Source organism: Mus caroli, unplaced genomic scaffold (genome assembly GCF_978045245.1).
Source record: "Mus caroli unplaced genomic scaffold, Mus_caroli_1 scaffold_6, whole genome shotgun sequence".
Lineage (NCBI taxonomy): Eukaryota > Metazoa > Chordata > Mammalia > Rodentia > Muridae > Mus > Mus caroli.
In genome coordinates, this window is record NW_028227261.1 from 25,241,264 (window position 1) to 25,260,081 (window position 18,818).

The window sequence follows — 18,818 nt, forward strand, 5'->3', positions numbered from 1 at the left end:
GACCCAGTGCCTTATACACAAGTACAAGAATGTCAATAATGAAACATGTTATTGTGGATAGTTAATATGCGCTAAGAACATATTAGGCTGGGTGTGGGGGCGTATGCCTTTAATTGATGCATTCACACTCTGAAGTGTGAATCTGAAGTATGCAGGTGGATCTTTACACAAAGCCAGCCTGGTCTACAGAGTGATTCCAGATCAGCCAAAACTACATGGCGAGACCCTCCACCCAAACAAAAGAGACAACAAAATCCTCCACAAAGCTCCGGGTAAGGGTGTGGACTGGTGCAGCCATTTCAGAAGCAAGTTGGAAGTCCTTTGTCAAACTAGACAGAAGACCTGGCAACATTGCTTCAGGATATGCAGCCCAAAGAAACTCTGCCGGTGTTTCCAGATGGTTCTAGAGCCCTTCACGCTGACAAGTGAAACCAAGTCTCACAAGCAGTAAGTGCCCCTCCTGACTCCAGCAGTAATGGCGCTCTGGTTCCCTGGGGTCCCTAGAAACGCAGGTCTGTGCCTGTCTCCCAGTGTCTGAAGTGTCTGATCACGCCTAGTACTTGTGCCTGGGAAGAGTCCCCATGAGGCTTCAGGCTGTATGTGCTATACAAGAGACCTCCAACATCAGGGTGGAGGGTTGGATGGGCTCCTGAACTAGCAGCAGGCACAAAGATGCCTAGAAGAATTGGTGTGGGTGCTGGTGAGATGGCTCAGTGGTTAAGAGCACCGACTGCTCTTCTGGAGGTCATGAGTTCAAATTCCAACAACTACATGGTGGCTCACAATCATCCATAATGAGAAACATCCATAAAGAACCTATGGCCAGAGCAAGCAGGGCAGGAGCAAGAGGGAGAAAGGGAAGGGGAAAAAAGAAAAAGAAGAATAGTCTGTGTGTGGGTGCAGATGAGAGTTCTAGGTTTGAATATTAATGGCTCCACCCCTACGAGCCTTTTTTCCACATGTAAAACGAGCATAAAAATAATCTATAGGGTGGCTGTTAGGTAGGTAGGATTGTAAGTTTAAAAAGTTGACCAAATAAATGTTGCAGGGTTGTGGTGGCGCACGCCTTTAATCCCATCACCTGAGAGGCAAAGGCAGGCAGATTTCTGTGAGTTTGAGGCCAGCCTGGTCTACAAAGTGAGTCTAGGACAGCCAGGGATGCACAGAGAAACCCTGTCTCGACAAAATAAAAACAAAAACAAAACAAGACAAAAGACCAAATTTGAAGAGAAAAATGTTTATTAAGTAAACATACTATGGTACATGGATATTGCAAACCAATGGCAAGGGAGATCTGCAGATGATGAAATTCAGAATATACCATATTAACATAGAAACAGAGAATGTTATTTCATTGAAAGCACTAGACACCCATTCCAATGAGCTTAAGGAAGGAAAGAGAAGGAATCCTGACAAGAGAACCTCCCAGGACTCAGGAGAAAGCACTTGGTCCTTCTGGCCCCTTGGAAGCTGTGTCTTCTTGCCAAGTTCTTGTTTCTCTCTGACCTCTGCTTAGCCCAACACATCTGCTTTCTTTGAAAAGCCACTTGTCTGCCAGTCACCTAGGTGGCCACCCAACCCACCTCACATGTAGACATGGCCACAGCTCCCCAAAAGGTGCACCCCAAATCCAGATGTCCAACCCTGGCCCCTCTTCAGGGGAGGTTCGAGATTAGTCACCCAGATTTCAGCTGAACATGCCTGCTCAGAGGTCCCTTGAGGTAGGTTGAACCTCCCAGCTAATGACACTACGAGGTAGAAAATGACATTCCCACGTCCTGAACAGCATTTAGCACAGGCAAGACTTGAACCTGACTTTGTAAGATGTCACAGTTCAAGCATGTTGTTTTAACTACTTAGTCCCCTTCAGCCAGGTCCACAATACCGCCATGCACCAACCCAAGCAGGTTCCTGCCCTGTTGGAACAAGCCTATGCCTGTCTCGCGGACAGGCGTCGACTGACCCAACTTCAAGGAGACACTCGCTGGAAGGAAGCGCTTTGCTTTTTCTTTTTAAAGAAAACAAAGAGGAAAATATGTAATAAAAAATATTAAAAATTAAAAAAAAAAAAAAAAGAAAACAAAAAGGCGCTGGGCAGTAGTGGCACATGCCTTTAATCCCAGCACTCCGGAGGCAGAGGCAGGCGGATTTCTGAGTTCGAGGCCAGCCTGGTCTACAGGGTGAGTTCCAGGACAGCCAGGGCTATACAGAGAAACCCTGTCTCAGGGGGGAAAAAAAAAGCACAAGGTTCAGGAAAACAGGAAAATATCCTCCGAGTGCTGAGACTACAGCTTCTGGACACTTCTCAGAGGGCATCTCATGTAACCGACATATTTTGAATAAACCTGCTATTTCATGTATATTCCCATGGGGGGTCACATTTGTTTTGCTTTATCCTATTAACTTTGTATGTATATGTATATGGGGAGGCGGGGCATGTGTGTGCCATGGTATTAAAGTAAAGGTAGAAGGACAACTTGCCTGTCTGTTCTCTCTTTGTACCATGTGGCTCCTGGGATCAAACGCTGATCAGCAGTGTTAGCTGCAAGTGCTCGCTACCTTGCACTACCATCTCACTGGCCCAGCGTCCTGCTCTCTGTGTTGGGAGACTATGGAACCTTCAGGAGGTAGGACCTGGCTGTAGAAGTCGGTGGCTGGGGGTGGGTTCTATCGCATCCCCAGGTTAAGGTGCAGTCTTTGGTTCCTGGCTCACTGTCACATGAACACCCCATCTCCTGTTCCCACCACCAGAGTCAGAGCTGCCATACCATGCCTTCCTTGCCATGAGGGACTGAGGTCTTCTAAACTGTGAGCCAAAATAAATCTCTCCCTCCTTGAGTTGTTTCTGACAGGGAGGCTGGGTACAGCGAGTGAGATAAGACTAAGACACTTGTCAAAAAATCACTACCACGTGGCCAGAAGACCTCGATAAGAAGCTGCCTGCTGGAAGTGGAAAGTGCAGTGTCCTGAGGTAGCCACCTCTCTTCCATTCCTTCAGCATTCATTCAGTCCTGGGCAAAACTCAGCTGCCTCAGCAAACACACTCACATCCTAGCTTCTGGTCAACTTCTGTGTTTTTTCCTCTGGTTACATTTGAGGCCAGGTACTTGGGTCAGTCAAGAGATACCACCAAACCACTTCCTCTAGGAAGGGTCACAAGGACCTTGTACCTATAGATGGACCAAGGAAGGTGCCATCCGAAATGTAATTGCTTCCCCAAAGATCTTCCACACAATCAGTGACGAATCCCCACAACCCATCTCCCCTCTTCCTGTAGCCCCCGGAAGTCACTGACCAAACCTTAAGTTGCTGCCCCAGTTGGATGAACTGAGCTGCTTAGCGTTTCCCCCCAAGGTCTGACCCTAGCTGGGATGTCACAATCTGAAGCTCTGGGTGAGTCCGCCAGCCACAGTCCTCTAGCGTTGACCCAAAGACTAGTGAAAAGGAGCACCCAGGTTCTGTATTTTCCAGCAACCGGCTCTCTGCGAGGAAGTAACTGCCGCACTTGAGTCCACCAGGGTCAGAAACCTCTCACCTCCTAGCTCCGTCTGTGAGGTCCATTGAAGAGAAGGCTCTGGATCTGGCTTTAATAAGCAGAGATTAATTTTTCAGCGGCACGATAGGAGTCTGGTTGGCTGGCACTATCACCTCGGTGCACGTGTCACTCGTGGCTCTGGAGCACTTCCGGCTACTGCGCATGCTGTAAAACTTCTCACTGAGGTGCTTTCGGAACTTCTTGGTAAGAAAACAGTAGATAACGGGATCTAAGACACAGTTGGTGCTGAGGAGACAGAGGGTGATTTGATGGGCATCATTAATAGCCTGATGGAAGTTGGTCTGGTAGCCCAACTCTGCTAGGGTCCAGGGCAGCTGGACCACGTGATGGGGCACAAAACAGATGATGAATACGGCCAAGACCGTGCAGACCATCCACAGCGCCCTCCGCTTCACCCCCGCTTTGCGCTGCTGCCGCATGGGCTGCGTGAGCAGCGTGTGGATGATGACCAAGTTGCAGTAGAAGATAAGGAAGAAGACGAGGAAGAAGCAGAAGGCGATGAAGACATGAACAACAAGGATGGGCACACTGTATGGCTCATAATGCTCAAAGCAGCGGGTGATGTTGCCTGAGCCATCCTTATTGGGCACTAGGTTGGTGGAGTCTGTGGCCAGGAAATAGGAGGCAGTAGCCACAATGGATACCCAAATGATCAGGGACAAAGAGATGCCACGCTTGCGGGTGGTGGCCTGTGCAGTCTTAATGGGATAGGCTACTGCCTGGTAGCGATTATAAGTGATGACACCCAAAAAGGCCACACTGCAGTAGGTATTGATGAAGAAGAGGCAGCCAGCCACGTTGCACAGGAAGTTGGGTAGAATCCAGTCGCCCTCGTTGTAGTAGTAGACAATCCACAGTGGGAGGGTGACCAGGAAGAGCAGGTCAGCCATAGTGAGATTCACCATAAAGATCTTTATCTCATTTAGTTTCTTGGAAGGGTACAAGTTAGCAAAGACCCACAGCACATAGCCGTTGGCAACCACCCCCAGTATAAAGATGACACTGTAAACAATCGGAAAGAGCGTGTATCGGAACTCAGAATCCACACGAAAGGAGCCATTGTGCTCCATGGCTCTGGGCAGGAAGGGTCACCTGGTCATGGAGCGCTGAATATGCCTGAAAGAACAGAGGAAGATTCTGGTTAATAATGAGCCAGGAAGAGACTCCCTTATATCAACAATTCCAAGGCTCCTGGCTACAGTTTGGATGTTGGCGTCCTCTCTAGGATTCATGTTGAAACTTAATCCCCAAGGATTAAGAGGGAGGTTGTGAAGTCAGAGTCTGCATAAAAAGGGTCAGCTGCCTATAAGATGATTCAATGGGAAAAGGCATCTGTAGCCAAGCCTGGTGGTCTGGTTGGATCCCCAGGACCCACGTGGTGGAAGGAGAGACCCGAGAGGTACTAGCTGACCTCTGACCACTGTGCATGGCGCCGTGTATGCCTCTGTGAGGGTAGTGTGTGTCTGTACGTGGTGTGTGTATGTGGTGTGACTCCACTACTGGGAGATCTGACGTTCTCTTTGGCCATCCACCGGGCACCAGACACACACGTGATAGATATATAGACATGCTCAAACACTCATATGCATAAAATAAATAAGATTTTTAAAAATTCATATAGAAAAAAATGTTTAGGACAGGTATTGTGGTCCACACCTGTAATGGAACGAAGTCACTTGAGAAGCAGACACAGGAAGATCAGCATGGGTGTGAGGTCATCCTGGCCTACAAAGTGTGTTTTAGGATAACCTAAGCTACATAATAACATTCAATCTTTAAAAAAATTTTTTTAATCCATTCAACAGATGAAGGGGTTATATAGCACAGTGGTCTCTTTTGCTTGACATGCATGCGGCCAAGGGTGGGACCTCCTACTCAACCCAAAACCTAACAAACCGAAATTATAAACATCCTTCAACATGACTGAGCAGTGCCAATTCAAAGTGTCAATCAAGGTCAGAAAAAGAAGGACTGAGGAACTCCCAGAATAAATAGCCATGTGGTCTAGCCTGGTGACTCACATATGCAATCACAGTGCTTGGGAAGCTAAGGTAAGAGGATTAGAGTGAATATCAGGCCAGCCTGGACTACACAGTGAGTCGAAGGCTAGTCTGAACTATAGCATGAGACTTTGTCTTCAGAAATCACGCACATGCATGCACGCATCCGCACTTGCGCGCAAATATTTCTGAGCACGGACTCTTATCAGGCAAAATGAAGAGCACAGTGAACTGGCCCTGTCTCCAACGAGTTTATCATCTCATGAGGGAGGAAAAACTAAAGAAATTCAAACAGATGGCTGCCATACAAAGAACAAAAGGGATGCTAATTCAAAGAACCAAAAGAGATCTGGAGGAGCAGGTGGCATTTCTGTGACAGCCTAGAGGAGAAAGGGTGCAGACACCCCACTCAGATGCTGTGCACGATGGACACCAGGACTGAACAGGCAAAGAGCTGGCAGTTTCTAAGAACTGAAGGAAACCCAGCACACACCCCTTACCCCAACCTCCATCTCTCCAGCAACCACTCTGCCTGCACCCTGAGCCCCTTCCCACCAGTCTCCAGCCAGAGTGACTTCCCTGGAAGGTCTTCAGAACTATCCAGACCTCACAGACCCAAAATACTCAAGCTGCTGTGTTGAAGGTTTTTCCATATCCTGTCTCTGTCTCTCTCCCCCTCCTTCCTTTCCTCTTTCCCTTCCTCCCTTCCCTCCCTTCCTCTCTCCTCCCTTCCTCTCTTTCTACCTTCTTTCCTTCCCACCATCCTACCCAATGCTAATAGAACCCAAGGCCTCTGTATACTACTAGGCAAGGACTCTGTCTCAAAATTGGTTATTCTAGTTAGTTGCCCCAACTTGACCCAGTCTAGAGTTATCTGAGAAGACAGCTTCAGTTGAGAAGTTGCCTAAATCAGATTGGCCGGTGGGGTATGTCTATGAGGGATTGTCTAAATTGTTAATTGATGGAGGAAGGCACAGCCCACTGTGAGCGATACCATCCTCTAGGCAGATGATCCTGAACTGTATAAGAAGCCAGCAAGCATCGCCCTCCATGGTTCCTGCTGTACTTCTTTGACTGTGAAGTGAGCTTCTTGTTGAAGGTAATGAATGCTCTGTGGAATAGCAAGCTGCTCTCTGCCTTTCATTTCCTGCCTTGATTTTCCTCTGTCTGACTTCCTTCAATGACACACTGGAGTAGGCTAAGTAAACCCAGTCCCCATTCCTTCTCTACATTGTTTTTTGTCAGAATATTTTGTTGTTTTGTTTTATTTTAATTTCTTTTTTCTTTTTCTTTTTCCTTGGACAGGATCTCTCTGTCCTGGAACTCAGATCCACCTGCCTCTGCCTCCTGAATGCTGGGAGCTAAGCCATGTGCTACAACTGCCAAGCTAGGAGCAAAGGCAACAGGAAGGAAACTAGAACAAGCCACCCCTCCATTGCTTTTTTTTTTTTTTTTTTTTTTTTTTTTTTTTTTTTTTTTTGGTTTTTCTGAGACAGGGTTTCACTGTGTAGCCCTTGCTGTCCTGGAACTTACTCTGTAAGCCAGGCTGGTCTCGAACTCAAAAATCTGCCTGCCTTTGCCTCCCAAGTGCTGGGATTAAAGGCGTGTGCCACCACTACCCGGCTCCTCCATTCCTTTCTATTTCAACTCATGAGTGAGCTCTGGTCTACAGAGCGAGTTCCAGGACAGCCAGGGCTACACAGAGAAACCCTGTCTGGAAAAAACAAACAAGCAAATAAAGAGTGATTAAGAGTGCTTACAGTTCAAGAATGAGACCATAAGTTTGGATTCCAACACCCATGAAAAGTCTTGGTGTGTTCCTCATAAACAGTGAAGGTTGGAGACAGGAGGATTGCTGACCTTGTTGCCTATGAAAAGAGCTGCAAACAACAACATCAACAACCAAAATGTGTCTCCAAGTTTAGCAAGAAGTGAAAGAGGACCAAAACATTTTTCTCCAAACAAACAGAGAAGTGAACCCCCACACGTGCACATATAAACACACACACTCTCACACTCACACATACACACATACGCACATACAAATACACACTCTCACATACTCACACACACACATATTCACACCCCCAAAATAGAAATAAGCCTATAAATAAATCCTCACTCTTGCATGCATGTTCCCAGTAAGCAATCCTAATGAAACTTAGTGGCTTATCAAAGAATCAAAACAAACAGAAAAACAAGACGCTTACTTTCTGAGAGTAATTGGGAAGGAGAGCAAACAGTGGGAGGCGGCAAGAGAGGGTAATGAGGTGAATTCGGCCAACATGTATGCTTTATGTACATGCAGGAACTGCTGTAACGAAGCCCATTATTATTCAGTACTAATTAATGCATACTAATAAAGTAGAGCTGTCCCGGCCGGCCGCAGTCCTCGGACCTCAGGGGTGGAGCAGTTATTCTGCATGTGCCAGGCTATGAGTTCCATCCCCAGCACAAGACGGAAAAAGAAAATAGCCTTGCTTTCGCCAGCACACATCTGTATGCCACGTGTTTCCTTTACCAGAACAGCAGCTTGTCACACCCAGAGAATGTGGACGTCGCTCTGAGACCCCAGCTGTCTCCTATTTAATTCAACAGTAAAGGGCTTTGTAAATAATGTACAGAGATGCCACTCTCCCCCGTAAACTGTTTGTTTTAGACAATCCAATTGGTTTCTGTCAAATGCATCATATTTGTGTTAAGATAGAATAACTTTTGTTTCTGTTTTGTTCTGTTTTGATATGTTTTAGAAACTGTTAGCCGCAATTATTTTTCTTCTGTACTGGAGATTAAACCTCTCACGCTCGGCAGGCAAGGTCTCTGATAAGTGGCAACCCAGCCCATAAGGTACACATATAACCCATAGAAACCAGGGGTCTTTTGAGATCTTCAATCAGTAAAGACATACCAGAGACCAGAAAATATACATGTCCCTGCCCCACAGTCTGAGCCCCTTCTTCTGATCCTCTTCTCTGTCCTGCTGGACACCCCTGACTTGGGGGAGTTCCTGAGGTGGGAAACACACCTGGTCGAACTCTAGAGAAGGACAGGGAGTGGCTACAGTCCACAGCTGGGCAGCTCATGGCACTCTCTCTGTATCTGTGGGGAAATTATGTCCCTACCCACAACCCACACAGGAAGTACCTTCCTTCAATTTGGTGTGGCTCCGCCCATGATTATCTCTAGAAAATCTCTAGACAGAGGGCCCGCTCAGGACATGGTGGACCCTACATGCCTACACAGGCCCATTGAGAAAGCTTATGGTTAGGTGAGTGAGGCATTCACTGGGTTTGCCAAAAGAAGTGCCAACATTTTACCAACCTACATAAATGGTTCACTGCAATTGTTTTCCTGTAGTAGGGGCAAAATGCAGGGCCTTGCACGTGTAGACCAAGCATTCTATCTCTGAGGTGTACCCCAAGTTCTCCTTTAGTTCTTCTGGTCTCATTAACTTATCCAGGCAGGAACTGAACTTGGAATTCTGATTTTCTGAGACCACAAGTCTACCGCACCGTGCCCAGCACACATATGCTTTAGAGATTGATTTCTTTTCCTTTTGGTTTGGTTTGGTTTGTTTCAAGGCAGGATTTTTCTGTGTAGCCCTGGCTGTCCTGGAACTCGCTCTATAGACCAGGCTGGCCTTGAACTTACAGAGATCCATCTGCCTCTGCCTCCCGAGGGCTTGAGAGCTGGGTTAAAGATCTGCCTGATTTGAATATGGTTTCTATGTTTCTTTTCCTCACCAGGATGGAAGCCAGCCTGGTCTATAGAGTGAGTTCCAGGACAGCCAGTGCTATGTACAGAGACCCTGCCTCAAAAAAACAAAAATAAATCAAGTTCACACTTTGAATAATGCCCAAAGATGACAAAGTGACAAAAACATACCTGAGCCTGGTTGCCCAGGTCTTCCCTCCTATCCCAGAGGAACTAACTATGGTTATCCAGAGACCCAGGGACTCTCATCTGCACATGAGTTCCTCCCAGCTCCAGGCAATCTCTGGTACCTGCAAACACACCTTTCAAAAGCTCTGGAAGACTCCTCAGTCCTTAGTCTGTGGGTGGGACTCCTGTTAGTGCCCAGCCAGTAGCCCCTTGCTGTGTGGTAAGTAAACCTTTATTTCTATTAAAAATAATAACAATAATTTACTTTGGAAAAGCAAGCTGAGGGAATGCTCAGACAATTAGAAGGAAGAAGAGGTCTGAATCACTTAATTTAAAACTTGGGCACAGTTCCCTGAAGGGTCGAAGCTGAGCCAACTGCTCAGGCCCAGCCCTCAGATGGGGGTGGGGTAAACCATGCAGATTAATGAAACCAGAGAATCCTGCCATCTGCCTGCCTCTCTACCCCACACCCACTGGAAACACCGGCAGCTCCCAGGGCACCTGAGGAAAGAGTTCCCAGCTAAGAGAGTAGGAGAGGAGGGGCCATCAGGAAGTGGGCAGAAGAAAGAATGCGGTGGTTCTTGCCCCAGCATAGACAATGAGCTGGAAAGCTGAGTTCACCAGCAAGCCAGCCCTGCTACTTTGTGGAGTCAGTTGACAGCAAGAATAGAAATGTCTAAATATTTATAAACTGTAAATCGGACATGCGCAACCTCGTTCCAATCTCTTTCAGTTCCTCACAAACCCTCGGGCGAGAAGATGTATTCGCCAACAGGCTGTGGACAAGGAGTGGGAGAGAGAGAGAGAGAGAGAGAGAGAGAGAGAGAGAGAGAGAGAGTGCACATACCTTATACTTCCACATGGGCACCACCACTTGGACCCAAGCACGCCTTTCTTGGTTGAGGGTGTTGGAGAAGAACTTGAGCCCACCCACCTAACCTGGGGCACTGTCCACCCTTCACTAGGGAAATCTCGGGCATTAGTTCTTACCTGGGATCATATATCCTGCACAAATCAGCTTTGTAAAATGGCTTTATACTCATTCCTTTTCTAGATGAGACACCTATTGTTCCAGAAGAGAATGTAGGATTAGGAAGGAAAACGGGCTGGAGAGATGGCTCAGTGGTTAAGAGCACTGACTGCTCTTCCAGAGGTCCTGAGTTCAATTCCCAGCAACCACTTGGTGGCTCACAACCATCTGTAATGGAATCTGATGCCCTCTTCTGGTGTGTCTGAAGACAGCTACAGTGTACGCATATAAATGAAATAAATAAATCTCATAAGAAAGAAAATACAGCTCTGTCCATTTTCACAAATCTAAGAAATGACAAACTGTGACTCTCCAAAGGAGGCTGTGGCCATTGCTGGGAGCCAGCTGCTCCTGAACTAACACTCCCAAATCTGCCCTAAGGCCTGGGCAGAGTTCAAATGGTGGCTCTCACCTTCAGTGCCAGCACTGAGGAGGCAGAAGCAGGAGGATCTCTGGGAACTTGAGCCTGGTCCACATAGGGAGTTTCAGGCCAGCTAGTGCTACCCAGTGAGACTCTGGCTCAACAAAGGAAAACTACCAAATGCCAGCGGGAAAAGACTGCTTCATCCAGGACCCTGCTATTTTCTTTACATTCCCGAAGACAGGAATTGTTGAGCAAAAAGGAGGATGGGTTTGCTCTATATCGAGCTAAGTCCAGCCCGGTAGAGCTAGGATCCAATTCTCATGCACACAGAGTCCCCATGCCCTTATCGGCAGTGTGAATATTTATTTATTTGTTCATTTATTTATTTTAGATAGGGTTTCATTACGTAACCTTGGCTGGCCTGAAATTTGCTATGAAAAGGCTGGCCTCAAACTCACAGATATCCTCCCGAAATTTGGTATTAAAGGCATGTACCACCATCTCTGGCTTGCACTATAAATATTTTTAAAGAGGCTTAAAGCCAGGCATGATGGTGTGCTCCTGTAATGCTAACACTTGGAAGGCACAGGCAAGGAAGAACAGGAATTAAAACCAGTCTTGGCTACCTAGCAAATTCAAGGCCTGCCTGAGAGACATAAGTTATCTATGAGACCGTCTATAAAGGGGTTGGGGGTAAAGGAATTGGCCACAACAGCATGTACCTGTATCTTCAGCAGTCAGGATGCTGGGGCAGAAGGTTTGCCTTGTGCTCCAGGCCAACCTGGTCTACACTATATAGAGCCGTATAGTGAGAGTCTGTCTCACAACAACAAAACCAGCAGAGTCACCGAGTTCGGTTCTCACGATGCAGAGCACAAACGGGAAGAGGTAAGAAAGGACTGAGTTTACTCCAGGTCACTTCTCCAAAGAAGGTACCGCTGGACCCCAGGTGTCTACACCAGCCATCATCACGGACGTGCAAAGTGAAACCAACCCACCCCACAGCCACTAAAATGACCGCTACCAAAAATTCAACGCGGGTCTGAGGAGATGGATCTATGGAAAAGGACCTGAGTACAGTGCCCATCATCCACATGAAGGCTCGTGTGGCTCTGAGCATCTGTAACCGCGGCCCCAGGGGGATGGAGACAGGTGGGTCCTCGGAGCTCACTGACCACCCAATGCAGCGGAAGTGAAAAGATCCAGAGTCAGCGAAGGCTCTACTCAAAATATAAGATGGAGAAGAAGACATCCTGGTGCTGACCCCTGGCCTCCACTGCCACATGCATGAGTGTGTGCTCCCTCACACCTCAGTGCACACATAGAAAAAAGCTGGGCGTGGGGTTCAGCAGTTAAGAGCGCTGGCTGCTCTTCCAGAGCCCTTCCCAGCATCCACATCACAGCTTACAACCACCTGTAACTGCAGTTCCAGAGGATTCCTGCCCTCTTCTGGACACCATAAGTACTGCATCCATGTGGTACATATACATAAAATAAAAATATAACCTTTTTTTTTTTATTAAGAGAGAGAGAGAGAGAGAGAGAGATGGAAGGTGAGGACTAGCAACCAAGGTTATCCTCTAACACCATACATGTGTCTACACTCACATGCAAATATACATACATAGCATACATCATAAACACACCAAAAAATTATGTTTGTATACAGAGGTCTGAGGGCTGGAGAGACTACTCAGTGGTTAAAAGCATGTGCCGCATGCCGGGTGTGGTGGCGCACGCCTTTAATCCCAGCAGAGGCAGGTGGATTTCTGAGTTCGAGGCCAGCCTGGTCTACAAAGTGAGCTCCAGGACAGCCAGAGCTATAAAGAGAAACCCTGTCTCGAAAAACCAAAAAAAAAAAAAAAAAGCATGTGCCGCTTTCCCATGCAGTTGTGTGAGTGTGTGTGTGTGTGTGTGCGCGCCTGTGTGTATGTCTATATGTGCATATCTATGTATGTGTGTGCGCGCCTGTGTGTATGTCTATATGTGCATATCTACGTATGTATGAGTGTGTATGTGGGTGTGTTCTGTATGTGTGTCTGTGTATATGTTGTATGTATGTCTGTGTTTATCTGTGTCTGTGTGTGTGTGTCTGTTGTGTCTGTGTCTGTATGTGTATGTCTTTATGTGTGTGTCTCTGTGTGTGATGTGTGTCTGTGTATTTGTGTGTGTGTGTGAATGTGTACTATGTGTGTGTCTGTATCTGTGTATCTGTGTGTGTGTGAGAGAGAGACCAGAAGTCAGCTGCTCTGAGTGTTGTCCCTCAGGTGCAGTCTGTCTTGTCTTTTGAGGCAGGGTCTCTCACTGAGTAGGCGAGGCTAACTTGCCAGCGATCACTTCACCTGTCTCATCTCCAGCACCCAGCACTAGGATTACGGGTTTGGGCTCCGTGAATGGCTTTTTTACATGAAGATGAAACTCAGGTCCTCATGCATGCAAGATGAATGCGTGGCTTGATTGAACTCCTGCTCATCCCCCCTTTTTCTATTTGTTTATTTATGTATTCACTGGGACAGGGTCTCCCTTTATATTTCAGGCTGGTTTCAAACTCTCAACAATCCCCCTGCATCAGCCTCAAAGTGCTGGGATTTTAGATGTGACCCATCGTGTCTTGCTAAATTTCCTTTCTTCCTATGCCAAATGATGAGAATGAAATCCTTTCTAGGAGGGTGGGTGATGGTGGCACACACCTTTAAGCACTCCCATTGAGGAGGCAGAGACAGGTGGATCTCTGAATTCCAGGCCAACCTGGTCTACGGAGCAAGTTCTGGAACAGTGATGTCTATACAGAGAAAACCAAAAAGCCAAACCAACCAATAATAATAATGATAATAATAATAATAATAAGCCTTTCTATGGCCAGCCCAGCCTGATCTACATAGCAAGTTGGGGGCCGGCCTGGATTGCACAAGATACTACATCAATAAAATAAAATAATAAATATAAATAAATAAAATAAAAATCTCCCTATGGAGTATTGTTACCAAATCTACAGAGTCTTTCCCCCATGCAACACGATTCACAAATTACCAGATTACTCTAGGAGCTGAAAGGATGTTTGTGCAATGGTCCAGATATCTCTCCCAGCAGGCTTAGGACCTGGGTTTGTCCTAGGGCTGAGATATTGTGGAGGGGTTACATCTGTGGGCACCAAACCCTTCCAGGAAGGAGATTTCCAGGAACCCGGGTGTCCTTTTTTTCTCTTCCCCTTCTCTGTTTTGGGCGTGGTCCAGCTCTGTCATGGCAACTGACAGACTTTTGTCATCACAGAGATTCCAAGGTTGTCTAGAGTGCCAACATGGCGTCCAGACCAGCTGTCTGACCTCCCTGGTGGTCGGGATTTCCATCTTTTTGCAAGTAAGCGCTATGAGAGCGGCAGGACATGATGCTGCCAGCACTTATCAGGTTCAGAGTGGTAACAGGCATTTCAATGGTGGAGGGAGCTCGCTCCCTTCCCAGTGACCTCACAGTGTTCCTCCTGCTAATAAGTGACAAATCCGCCCTGCCCTGCACTGCACCAACTGTATCTTTTGGGAAGAAGCCTCCAGATTGGCAGGAGGGAAAGCATGGTGACTAGAGTCCTGGGAGCAGGACTCCGGTCTCAGTGGTGTAACCCACCACCCTAAGAGAATCTCTCCTCAATTCAGAGCCCCAGGGTTTTTATCTGAAAACTGGGGTGCCCTGCCAGCCTCAACGCAGGGTTGTGAAAGGGAAGTGAGATCCCAGGAGGTGGAAGGAGGTTTGGAAAAGGGTAACACTCTTGGTAAAATGCAATGGACTTAACAAACTGGAAAGGGCCTTGCACAAATGACTGACATATTTTCTGGCCCAGGCAGCTCAAATGTTCTGCAAAGCTAGTGGAAGGTCCTACTCCCATAGAGCTAAACACCCACTCCCACACCCACTCCCACACAGATACACACGGAAGCTTCTTCCACTCTCATCACAATTCTAAGTGGCTGCTCAGAGCAGCTGTGCTGGGGGCTAGCCTCTGATCTAGGGAACTGATTCCACACTCAGTGAAGACTTCTGTCCCTGAAGCCCATCTGTGCTCCTGGACTCTAGCTCAGCTCTCATTCCATCCTGAGCCCAAACCTCCATCCACTGAGGGGACCTGTATGGAAAAGGAGGGGGTCAATGGTCTTCAGTAAGACCTGTGTGCAGGCCAAGAGTGGAGATGTCTCTGATTCCCAATAAAAGGACAAACAGATGGGGAGGAACTGGGAGGAGTAGAGGGAAGGAAAACTGTAAGGTAGATAAGATAGATGGACAGACAGATAGACAGACAGATAGGTAGATAGACAGCTATAGATAGATGATAGATACATAGATATATAAATAGATACATAAATAGATGCATAGATATAGATAGGTAGGTAGATAGATAGGTAGATAGATAGATATATAGTTAGTTAGTTATATACATAGGTATATAGATAGATGCATAGATATATAGATAGATATACATAGATAGATACTTTTTTAAAAAAGATAAAACTGATGCCATGCCAGAGGCTCATCACATCTCAACAATCAGGAGGAAAACTTGCCCATGAGGCACATTTGGTCATCACTGCCAGGGACTGTGAATCCCTTGCCTAAACCTTCACTGACCGGATGGAATGGCCCAAGCTGACTAGGGTGAGGGCAGAGCTGGCCTGTGGCTCACTGTCCACTCCTAACAAGTACAGTTCTGATGATACTATCTTTTCATCTTCTTAGTATAGATCTGAGAGGAGGTGTGGAGGTCTCGTGTAGCCCAAGCTGGCCTTCAACTTGCTATATAGCTAAAGCTGACCTTGAACTCCTGATCTTACTGCCTCTGCCTCTGGAGTGCTGGGATCCCAGACGTGCCCACCATTCCCAACTCAGTGCACATTCCTGTGCACGTTTTATGCCAAACCCTGCTAGCTAGGAGAAGAGACGATAAACGCACAGACAATTGTTCCCCTTTAAGACATTTGCAATAAAATCTATGGTGTCAGCATTGACGGTGACACTCCTGTTCTTGCTGTTTTATGCTCAGCAAAGCACGTTCTCCCCCTTCTTAGTTCATCTTTCCACAAACCTACAAGGTCAGAATTTTAAACCACAAAGAAGAAAATCGAGACTACTCAATGGCCCAAGGTCGCCGCAGATTATAAGCAAACTCGCAGACAGACGGCCAGTCATCTCCTTTTCTCTCTGGCTGGGTGTGCAGAGGAAGGGATTCCCTCTTCTCTGGCAGTCACCACCCCCCACCCCAGCTCACTGACCATCTGGAGCGCATTCTAGTGCTCTGTCAATCCGCAAATGAGAGAGCTATGAGTCCTTTATCCCTCAGTATCCCTCAAGTCTTCGGCCAGCAGCTCTGGTTTGTCAGCATCACCCCCAAGACTTCCTGAGAGGGAGAGATAGCCAGTACCGCACTGGCCTTTGTCCCCAACACCTGAGATTTAACGTGGCAACCTTTTGTGAACCTTTGTACCAGCCACCCAGTTATCAACATCCTCTGGTGAAATGCAGCAGTGGGTGTGGTCCCGGGGACCTAGCTCCATCCCAGACACTTTAGCTCACCCTGCCAGGAAAGTCTGCTGGGGAGATGACATTGATTATACACAGAGAAGGTGTATAACTTCTCCAAAGTCACACAGCTAATAAAGCAAATGGAGGTCTGCTCACAGACCTCTAAGGCCCTGCCTCCCGTCCTCACCACCGCCTCCCAGAGAAGTTAAGGCTAAGATGGCTCCATCTCACTCTCAGAAAAGAGGGGTTCCCTGGAGTGTCCCAGCACCTGATCACAGGTCAGAAATACCTACCACTCAGAAGGCTGAGAGAGGGGTAAGGACCAAGACTAGAGGATGGAGAGGTGCAGGGATTACGCACCATGGACACTCTTGGAAAGGACCCAGGTTTTGTTCCCAGCATCCACACAGTGGCTCACAATCATCTCCAAACTCCAGTTCCAGGGATATGACCCCCTCTTCTGAACCCCAAGGCACCAGGCATGCACACGGTGAGCATTCATACTTGTATACACATAAAATAATCCAAGGCTTGCCTGTGCTACACAGTGAGTTCAAAGCCAGCCTCGGCAGTGTGTAAGACCTTGATGTAAAATAAAAGTCGGGGATGGTGAGATAACTCAGTAGGTAGAGGCATCGGCTGCTAAGCCCGAGAAGTGAAGCCAACCCCCAGGCCCCACATGGAAGAAGGAGAGAACAGACCGTCACAAGCTGCCCTCTAACCCACACATGTGCACCATGACACATACATATACACACAATAAGCAAATAAAAAGTAAAACGAGGGCTAGTGGCCAAGCATGTGTGTAGCCCTGGCTTTGGCCTGTTGCACAGCCATAAAGCTCTTCTTGAATATTAAGCCTGGCCTGAGAAAGATGCCAGAATGGTCCCTTTAAAATCCAGCCACCCATCTACCTTAGTATGACCTGGAGGCATGACTCTGGCCTCCTGAGGAGACCTTGCCCAGCTAGGACTGGGACCCTCCTTACCTATAGGAGGAGCTCAGCCGTAGGCTCTGCGAGTCCCTCCTGGTCCAAGCCTCAGCTCCAGCCTCTGTGTTGTGGCCTGGCAATTGCAGAAGTGAGGAAACAGAGCAAAGCACTGCCAAGTCACCCCTGGGAGGAAACAGAGTGACCCGGGCCCCCTCCACCAGATGCCACAGGAACCTCCACGCGGACTGAGCCAGCCAGACTCAGTACTGCAGAGGTTTCCTGCAGAGCAAGCAAAGGACAGAGAGGGTGTCTGCAGCCAGGGGGTGTGGAAAGGGGCGGGGTGGGGGAAGAGAGGGAGACACACAGAGACAGAGAGACACACAGAGAGAACCATAAGAAGCAACAAACAGCACAAGGAAAGGGAAAGAGAGTCGGAAAGGAGGGGAGAAGGCGAGAGGGGTAGAGGGAGGGAGAATGGCTGATGTAAACAGGAGCGCATGGGAGGAATGAGAGAATACAGAGAGGAGATTCAGGGAGGGACAAGGGAAAGGATGAATGACAGAGAGCAGTCTGCACCAGAGAGCAGCCTGTGCCCAAGAGCTTGCTTGAATGAACACACCAGTGCATATACCTATGTAGGGGAGAGAGAGAGAGAGGGAGAAGCCACTAGATGAGGAGAGGGGTGAGGAGAAGGAGCTGGAAGCATAGTTTTGGTCATTAAGACTGGGCAGGGAATCCCTGGTGAGCAAAAAGAACTGGGCCCAAGAAACCCCTGGGAGCCCAGAGCCACAGGGCTGGAGGAAGGAGGAAATTTCTCAAGCCCTTGAGCTAGAGTTCAGCTGCAAGTGAGTTCCTGGGAAGAAGAGAGGGTGAAGAGGTGTGGGCAGCTGGGGTCGAAGGCAGGTGAGTTTGGTGTGAGAGCATGAGTCAGGTGAGGACTTCCATGTACGCAAATGAGAGATAAGCCAAACCCCTTGCTTTGGTTTCCTTCTGCTTAGCACTCAGGAGTTCAGCCAGGCCCCATGATAGATGCTGTCTATGGATACCAGGCCCCTCAGGTATCAGCTGACCCAACGCCCCCTCCTACACATCAAGGAAAACTGAAGCCGAAAGAGAGGAAAGTCTGTCTTATGCTGAGACACGGCACCAAGTCTGTCTTGGAGAGCCAAGAAGGCAGGACTTCTGACTCCCCACCCAGTGCTTAGCCTCAGTTCCTGAGTAGCTAGGCTAGCCCCTTGCTGCTGGTCAGATGCCTCCCGTGTTCCTTATCAGTGCTAAAATGGTTCCTTAAAGGTCAGAGCATCATTAACATGAGCTTCAGCTCCAAAGAACTAAAACAACCAGGTGTGTGGCTCACATGTATAATCCCAGCCCTTAGACAGTAGAGATCGGGAGTTCAAAGTCATTCATGGCTACACACTGAATTCAAAGCTAGTGTGGGCTACATGAAATGCTATACAAGAGGAAGAGGGAGAGGAGGAGGAGGAAAATAGGGAGACGGCTCATTTGGTAAGTGTGTCTATGACTTGAGTTCAATCAGGGGCCGGGGA

General features: G+C 47.8%; 1 protein-coding gene across 1 annotated transcript; it reads right to left on the bottom strand.

The window, feature by feature from the left end:
* Positions 1 to 2,004: 2,004 nt before the first annotated feature.
* Ptafr (platelet activating factor receptor) lies at positions 2,005 to 17,432 on the bottom strand. Its single transcript, XM_021161644.3, has 2 exons — positions 17,326 to 17,432; positions 2,005 to 4,672 (listed from the first exon to the last, which is right to left on the bottom strand). The coding sequence occupies exon 2, from the start codon at positions 4,624 to 4,626 to the stop codon at positions 3,601 to 3,603; it is 1,026 nt and encodes a 341-aa protein (XP_021017303.1). The 5' UTR covers positions 4,627 to 4,672; positions 17,326 to 17,432; the 3' UTR covers positions 2,005 to 3,600.
* Between the last annotated feature and the right edge of the window lie 1,386 nt (positions 17,433 to 18,818).

Excerpts from the sequence above, each read along its gene's own strand:
- Ptafr (XM_021161644.3), bottom strand. The coding sequence starts at position 4,626 with ATGGAGCACAATGGCTCCTTTCGTGTGGATTCTGAGTTCCGATACACG.